The sequence below is a fragment of the Triticum aestivum genome, chromosome 6B (genome assembly GCF_018294505.1).
Source record: "Triticum aestivum cultivar Chinese Spring chromosome 6B, IWGSC CS RefSeq v2.1, whole genome shotgun sequence".
Classification (NCBI taxonomy): domain Eukaryota; kingdom Viridiplantae; phylum Streptophyta; class Magnoliopsida; order Poales; family Poaceae; genus Triticum; species Triticum aestivum.
This window is the reverse complement of record NC_057810.1, coordinates 724991404-724999975: the sequence shown is the minus strand read 5'-3', so window position 1 is coordinate 724999975 and position 8572 is coordinate 724991404. Positions and strand designations below refer to the sequence as shown.

At 48.8% G+C, this 8572-nt stretch overlaps 1 protein-coding gene across 1 annotated transcript; it reads left to right on the top strand.

The window, feature by feature from the left end:
• The first annotated feature begins 7624 nt into the window (after positions 1-7624).
• LOC123135237 (uncharacterized) lies at positions 7625-8320 on the top strand. The gene has a single exon (XM_044554299.1). The coding sequence runs from the start codon at positions 7689-7691 to the stop codon at positions 7935-7937; it is 249 nt and encodes an 82-aa protein (XP_044410234.1). The 5' UTR covers positions 7625-7688; the 3' UTR covers positions 7938-8320.
• Positions 8321-8572: the final 252 nt, after the last annotated feature.

Sequence of the window (8572 nt, the reverse complement as noted above, 5' to 3'; positions counted from 1 at the left end):
ATGTTTCTTATTATGCATGAAAAAAGATACGCAACTGTAGGGAGAAAGAGTGCAGGTGATCGCTGGAGAGTGGAGACAGTGGATAAGGTGTGAACCACATGATCATTGCAATACTTTGCTACTTACCATTTGCATGTGGAGGATGCTCCCGAGTGATTGGCAATGCATGCTAATTAGTACCATTTGCAGGTTAGGTAGTTTTACAAATTGTAATAGAAATGGTATGAGTTTCAAGCAGGAGCTGGAGCTACTTTTTGTTCGTCGTCAGTTTAAGTTTTACTAACCTGTAAGCTGTAACTTAAATTGCAATTGCTGTGTCAAGTGACAGCTGGTGAGAGAGTTTGACAAATGGATCGATTAGTTAGCATCCTTTGTTCTGAAGCAATTCACAAGGCGTCACTAGCCAGAACAATTTGGTGCTTGCCGAGTATTGTCTACTGAGACGCCATGTTGCTACATAAGTCTAAACGCTGGGATTATCAAGAAGCTGGTATTGCAGCTTCTACCATCCTCCATTTTTATCATGCTTAGACACTTAGTATACTTATTCATATTCATATATTTTTTAAATGTATGTGAAGCTCATGTTTAGATACTTGATGCTCACGTATGAACGAAAAATCCAAGATGAACACAATATTTAATGGATGATACTTTCATCAATAATTTCTCTGGCCTCGGTCGTGCACTAATTAGCTATATTCTATTTTTCTAAAAGCAATTGATCCCAATTTAGCTGAGCCCTACTCCATTTTTATCCTGAATCTCGGCAACGATTAGTTTTTTCAGGATTTATTGCATTTATGGGAAACATTTACTCCATTTTAATTCAATTTACCATAAACTAATCCACTTCAATTAGCATCTGCACAATTATAATTGAAGGCATTGCCTTTAGGAGCACTATGTTGAATGCTTCTATATGTAAAATTGAACCGATTGTAATCAGTATAAATCGGTGAACTGTTATATGGGCTCGCACGGTTATAATTGACATTGTTCTACATGTTAAGATTGATTTTGATTTGTGAACATGGCGTTATTCTCATGCATGTATGACATGAGGTTGTTCTTAAATCAAATATTGTTGGATACTTTTTCCCTGATATTGTTCATATTACGATTTAACCTCTTTTCATTGCTTTAATGCCATTGCTTATCCTTGCTATAGTGCACGGCCCTGAATCAATCTATACTTCTGATAATGTTAACCTTTTGGGGCTCATTTTGTATGTTCCAATTGTCCTTTTTTGTACCATTGTTCCAAGTTTGTGTCTTTACCATATCCATTTGTACAATGCTTAATTGTATCAAAAGCCCTATGAAGTTTGCATTATAAAATAGAGAAATTCTGGAATATTTTATTCCATTTTTACTATACATAACTAAATAATTTATGCTCATATGCTCTATGGAGAAGTTTATCCAGTATTTTTAATTTGTTTTGCAAGCGGTTGGTAGAAGTTCACCCAGTTTTACCTACGATATCGGTTTTTGAAGACTCGCGTCCTATCCTAACATCAACTTTAGGTATTCTTCTATCCGAAGAGTACATTGAATGTAAAAAAAATGGCTAAGTTTATGATGATTAACATGTTTAAAGCTAATCTCCTGAAGTCCAGGCAAAAAGAGGTACTCCTTCTACAACTATATTAGTATTAGTACTGATATACTTTAAATGGAAAATATCGAATGTAAAATTTAAGTGTGAATGACCCCTGTTCATAATAAGAATGTGCATGGTCCGGTCTGCTAATTATGAGCTCATGAGTTTATCCAGTTTATATTTTATTTATTGTAAGGGTTTATAGAAATTCATCCAGCCAATTGGCTTTGATCTGTGATATACACATATGAAGGGAGAAATTGATTGGCTTTGATGTGTGGCATACACATACGAAGTGAGAAATTGCTCTGTACGATTATTCGTGCGTTGCACGTGCATGCTTACTACTAATTAATTAATCAAACACGTTGTGCTCGTGCCGAACGTGCAAAACTAGGCAGTAGGACACGTACGTATCGCAGGATGTCTACATTGGACGGCTGAACAAAATGCGTGGCACGGTGGAAAAAGACAGGAAAGAGCGGACGTGGCAGCACCGAAGCTGTGGGTGTTGCTTTGCTCGCAAGCGAAAGTGAGTGACCGCATACCTGCAAGGAAAGAAGCTACCCATGTCTACGTACGTGGGCAGCCAGTGGCCGGCCGGTCGCGTGCTCCACCGCTCCATCGCCGGCTTTATTTAGACAAACCAAAGCTGGCTGCGTGTAAGACAATAAGTTTTGGGGAATCAGCACAACCCTCTAGGGGTGGCTTATCTCATTATATATAATGGTTGTGTTACAATATGTACCATATACGTACATAGGTACAGAAGCTATACATAGTCTAACACCCTCCCTCAATCTTAGCCACTTTCTAAAGAACTGAGAAGGGTAAGATTGCGCCTACAAGCCTCAAACTGTGGCAGCGGTAAAGGCTTAGTGAAGATGTCTGCAAGTTAATCCTTAGATGAGATAAACTTGATCTGGAGTTGCTTCTGTGATACACGTTCCCGTACAAAGTGATAGTCAACTTCAATGTGTTTCATTCGGGCATGAAATACTGGATTTGCAGAAAGGTATGTAGCACCGATGTTATCACACCAAAGAATAGGAGGCTGTGATTGAGACAAACCCAACTCCTGAAGCAAAGACTGCACCCAAATAATCTCTGCAGTAGCATTAGCCACAGCCTTGTACTCAGCTTCAGTGCTGCTACGTGACACAGTAGCCTGTTTCCGAGCACTCCAGGCGATCAAATTAGAGCCAAAGAATACTGCATAACCCCCCGTGGATCGCCTGTCATCTGGGCTACCAGCCCAATCTGCATCAGAGAAGGCCGAAAGGACCCGAGAGAAAGTCGGCCGAATATGCATACCAAATGTCAGGGTGAACTGAACATAACGAAGAATGCGTTTAACAGCAGCCCAATGAGTATCTCTAGGAGCCTGAAGATACTGACAAACCCTGTTAACAGCATAAGAGATATCTGGTCTCGTGATCGTCAAGTACTGAAGTCCACCAACAATGCTCCTGTACTCTGTGGCATCCGCAGGAGACAAAAGCTCACCATCAACAGTTGTTATCTTGTCGGTAGACGACATGGGTGTGGTGGTCGGTTTGCACTTCAGCATGCCAGCTCTCTGTAACAACTCCAAGGAGTACTTCTTCTGCGTAAGGACAAGACCAGTAGCACGAGAAGTGACCTCAACTCCAAGAAAGTAGTGAAGCTTCCCAAGATCTTTGACCGCAAAATCAGCACCAAGAGAGCAGACAAGAGCATCAGCAGCATACTGAGAAGAGCTGACAAGGATAATATCATCGACATATACCAAAAGATACATAGTGACTTCTGGCTTCTGTAGAAGAAATAACGAAGTGTCAGCAGTAGACGGCACAAACCCATGAGCACGAAGGGCAGAGGCAAGGCGGGCATGCCAGGCACGAGGAGCTTGCTTCAAACCATATAGTGCTTTGGAAAGACGACAGATATAGTCAGGACGATCAGGATCAGAGAAACCAGGCGGCTGTTTCATATAAACCTCTTCCTCCAAAAAACCATGTAGAAAAGCATTCTGCACATCAAGTTGACGAAGTGACCAACCACGAGAAACAACAATGGAGAGAAGAAGCCGAATAGTGGTAGGCTTGACGACAGGACTGAAGGTGTCCTCATAGTCAAGACCATGACGCTGCCGAAAACCGCGAGCAACAAGTCGCGCTTTGTAACGCTCAATAGATCCATCCGAATGCTTCTTCACTTTGAATACCCATTTTGAGTCAATAACATTTACCCGTGGTGGTGGAGGAACAAGAGTCCATGTCTTGTTACGAAGAAGAGCATGAAACTCCTGCTCCATAGCCTCTCGCCAATGTGGAATGCGCAGGGCAGCCTGATATGAGCGAGGCTCAGAAGATGGATCCGCAACAGCAGCAGCCAAACAAGCAGCCAACCAAGCAACCGTACCATCCTTACGTTCCTTAGGTTTGAAAATGCCACTGCGACTGCGTGTATGTGGTCGGGACACAGGAACCACCGAGGTCGATGGAGCAGCCTGCAACGGGCTGGAGGACGGCGACGTTGACGAGTCAGCCGGTGACGAGGAGCCAGTCACGGTAGCCTCGGACTCGGTTGGCGAAGAAGGCCGACCCACCGGCGAAACCGGCAGAGCAGACGAAGCAGCTGGCGACTCCGGCATCATAGACCGGGCCGATGGCGAGCTCGGCATAGTGGGCCGTGGCGCGGCCGGTGTCGTGGGCCGATCCGCTGATGAAGGCGACGTGAGGACCCGAGCCGCGGGCGAAGACGGCGTGACGGGCCGAGCCGCAGGCGAAGACGGCGTGACGGGCCGAGCCGCGGGCGACTCGGCGGCCGCTGGCGAAACGGACCGAGCAGTGGAGATGCTCGGCGCAACGGGCTCGTCGGGTGACCATGCATGGGCACGCAAATCGATGCCATGCAACATAGGGCGATCGACGTGCCCACCAGAAGACGACGATGATGATGGTGAATCCTCCAACAGCTCCAAACGAGCTCCACGTCCGGTTCCTGCACCATGGTTAGGTAACAACAAAGGAGAGTATGCAACATCATCAAATTGGTCAGAAGCAACAGAGGATGAATGCAGGGATGGTGGTTCGACAGTGGACACAGGAAGGTTGGCAAAGGGAAAAACATGCTCATCAAACACGACGTCCCGAGATATATAGACACGATTAGTGGGAACATGAAGACATTTGTAACCTTTATGAAAAGAGCTATAGCCAAGAAAAACACACTTCTTAGAACGAAACTCAAGCTTGCGCTTGTTATATGGACGAAGATGCGGCCAGCAAGCACACCCAAATACCTTGAGAAAGGTATAATCAGGTTGTTCATTAAGGAGAACCTCAATGGGAGTCTTCATGTTTAAAACACGAGTAGGAGTACGGTTGATGAGAAAACATGCAGTGGTGAAAATATCACTCCAAAACCGAAACGGAACAGATGCATGGGCCAAAAGAGTAAGACCAGCTTCAACAATATGACGATGCTTACGTTCGACTGAACCATTCTGCTGATGTATATGTGGACATGCTAAACGATGAGCTATCCCAAGCGACTGAAAGAAAGAGTTGAGGTTGCGATACTCGCCCCCCCCCCAGTCTGACTGGACATGAACAATTTTGTGCTTGAGAAGACGTTCAACATGTTTTTGAAACTGAACAAAAATATCAAACACAACAGATTTGCGTTTAATAAGGTAAAGCCAGGTAAAGCGACTATAAGCATCAACGAAACTGATATAGTAATTATGACCACTGACAGAAGTCTGAGCAGGACCCCATACATCTGAAAACACAAGTTCTAAAGGATGTTTCACCTCACGACTGGACTCCGAAAAAGGAAGTTGATGACTCTTCCCCTGCTGACAAGCATCACACACTGCTACATCTTTATGACTAGACAAACTAGGAAGCTCATGACGACGCAAAATATGACGGACAATAGGTGTGGCCGGGTGACCAAGACGAGCATGCCACTGTGACGGAGAGACCCGAACTCCACTGAAAACACGAGCGACACCAGGATGCTCCAGACGGTAGAGGCCCTGGCACAACCGCCCACTAAGAAGAATGTCCCTCGTGCCCCGATCCTTAATAAAAAGATCAAAAGGGTGAAATTCATAAAGCACATTATTATCACGTGTGAGTTTAGGAACTGAAAGAAGATTACGGGTCACAAATGGAACTCGAAGAACATTGCGAAGCTGAAGACTCCTATTGGCATGTCTAGTGAGAAGAGATGCTTGACCAATATGAGAGATGTGCATACCTGCTCCATTGGCGGTGTGGATCTTGTCGGAGCCATGATAGGGTTCATGAGTGTGAAGCTTCCCCATCTCGCTGGTTAGATGCTCTGTCGCCCCAGAGTCCATGTACCAGTGTGGATCGATGGAGTAGGACTGAGTGTGTCCCTGTTGCTTCTGCGGCGCGGGACGATCAGCCATGGCGACCTGACGGGCATTGTTGCGTGTATCTTTGCCGTCATTGCCAAGACCAAGGAAGCTTCGCTGGAAGCGCTTATGACACTTGGAGGCCCAGTGCCCATCGCGGCCACAAAGCTGACACACACGTGGACCGCCAGCCCCCGGTAAGGTCGCAGTAGGTGGGGGGGCCGAGGCGGGCGACGGTGGCAGCCCCAAGGGAGACCGGGATGATGAAGAAGAGCGGCCACCCTTGGTGGCGACGTTGGCCGAGAGGGAGCCAGTGCCCCTGGTGCGGCGAGTCTCGACCCGTTGCTCAGTGAGAAGGAGCCGAGAGAAAACCTCGTGTGCCAGCATGGGTGTCGAGTTGCCCCGCTCGTTGATGATCTCGACTAAGACATCATACTCCTCATCAAGACCATTGACAATAAACGAGTTGAACTCGGAGTCGGTGAGGGGCTGTCCAATGGAGGCCAATGTGTCGGCGAGGCCCTTGACCTTGTTGTAGAACTCAGTGGCAGTGGAGTCAAGCTTTTGACACTCTCCAAGCTGACGACGGAGTGCAGAGACACGAGCCTGGGACTGCGCTGCAAAGGTGCGCTCAAGGATGGTCCAGGCCTCATGAGACGTCTTCGCGAAGACAACAAGGCCGGCAACTGCCGGCGAGAGCGACCCCTGGATGGAGGAGAGGTTCGCCTGGTCCTGCCCCGTCCAGACGCGATGGGCCGGATTGTAGACCGGACCGTGCACGCTGTCTACCAGCGCGGGTGGGCAGGGAAGCGATCCGTCGACGTAGCCTAGCAGGTAGTGACTCCCCAAGAGCGGGAGAACCTGCGCACGCCAGAAGATGTAGTTATCGGCGGAGAGCTTGATGGTGATGAGATGACCGATGTGAAACGGCGGCGGCGAAGACAATCCCATCGAGGAGGCTGCCTGGGGTGCAAACACCATGGAGGCAGCCGGAGGCACCGAAGCCGATGCGGGAGGAGGCGGGACCGCAGCCAGGGCGGGCGCCGCAAAGCTCGCGGCCGGTGCGGACGCCGCAAGGCCCGCGGCCGGGGCGGACGCCGCAACCCCGCCAGCGGGGCAGTGTGATCCGCTTGCGGCAGGAGCGGCGGGACGACGCCTGCGGAGTCCGCAGCGGACGGCGGCGCCGCGGTGTGGACCACGAGGTCACGCCCAAGCGAGGGCGCCGGCGGCGTGGAGAAGACGGAGCCGATGCTCCTTGTCCCGATCGGAGCCGGAACAGAGACGGCATCGAGCGGGAGGTTGAGCAGAGCCGCAAGAGAGGCCGGGAGGAAGCCCGCAGCAGTTGAACCGGTGGTGGCGGCGCTCGACATGGCGGCGGCGCGATCGGTGGCGCCGCGGCGGCGGTGAAGGCGGCGGCGGCTGCGGCGGCGGTGCGGGTATTAGGGTTTAGAAGCGGAAGCGATCGTAACCTAGCGTGATACCATGTAAGACAATAAGTTTTGGGGAACCAGCACAACCCTCTAGGAATGGCTTATCTCATTATATATAATGGTTGTGTTACAATATGTACCATATACGTACATAGATACAGAAGCTATACATAGTCTAACACTGCGTCTCCCTCCCACCACAGTCCACAAGCACGGCAAAGAAATCAAGCGCTCGATCCAAGCTTAGCTAGCTACGAGACACCACCCATCGCTGGATTCCATGGCTTCCATTTCGAGAACCTGCGCAGTCGTCCGCTTCGCTGCCGACGAGGCAGCCCCGCCGGAAACCCTCCACGTCATGCGCCTGCAGCGGCTGCGCCTCCGCCGCGCGGCCGCGGGCTGCCTCGACCCCATCACCGAGGAGGAGGACTCCGATGCCGAGGACGCCCAAGTCCCCGCCGGCTCGCCCAGCGCCCACAGCAGCAGCAGCAGCACGAGAGCGGCCGATCTTGCCCCAAGCCTTCGATAGGCCTGGTCTCAAGGATAGCTCGATTAATTAGACAAGCTGAGTAGTTGATTACTAGTACTACGGTCTACGGACTAGCGAGCCCGTGCCCTCTGTATCTAGGTGTCATATATGTACTCTCGTCCAGTTCATGCATGTTCATGTAATTAGTCCATCGATGTAATGAATTGTACGAACTGCTACTAGGAATTGAACAAGCTTCGACTTCTTAGAACGCATACTCCACTAATCTACCATGTCAGTAAAATTTGGCCATCTGATCTTAGTGTTCTTTTTTTTCAGAATGTCACATTGGATTAATGAATGGAGTTCGTTGCATGTGAACAAGGAAGCAAAGTTGGGGCTGCGGCGGTGCACAAAACTGCTGGATCGAGTGGCAAATGAATTCTTTCAAGCACGGAGGAGCTTGGGCGCCTTGGATCCCGAGGCTGGAGGGTGGCTGACTTGAGGAGGAATTGTATATTTTGTTTAGTCCAACTTCTCTACCTTGTGAGTAGATGGGAAGTAGGGGATGAGTGTGATTAAGTTGTTCTCCCAGACAGTTTCTTGTGGTGGTGTGTTGGATTTTGGTTGTATAAGTCTATCGGTTTCGTTAATGAAACCATATGAAAGATCCCTTTCATTAAAGAAAACATATC

Coding starts and splice junctions, on each gene's coding strand:
- LOC123135237 (XM_044554299.1), top strand. CDS start 7,689: ATGGCTTCCATTTCGAGAACCTGCGCAGTCGTCCGCTTCGCTGCCGAC.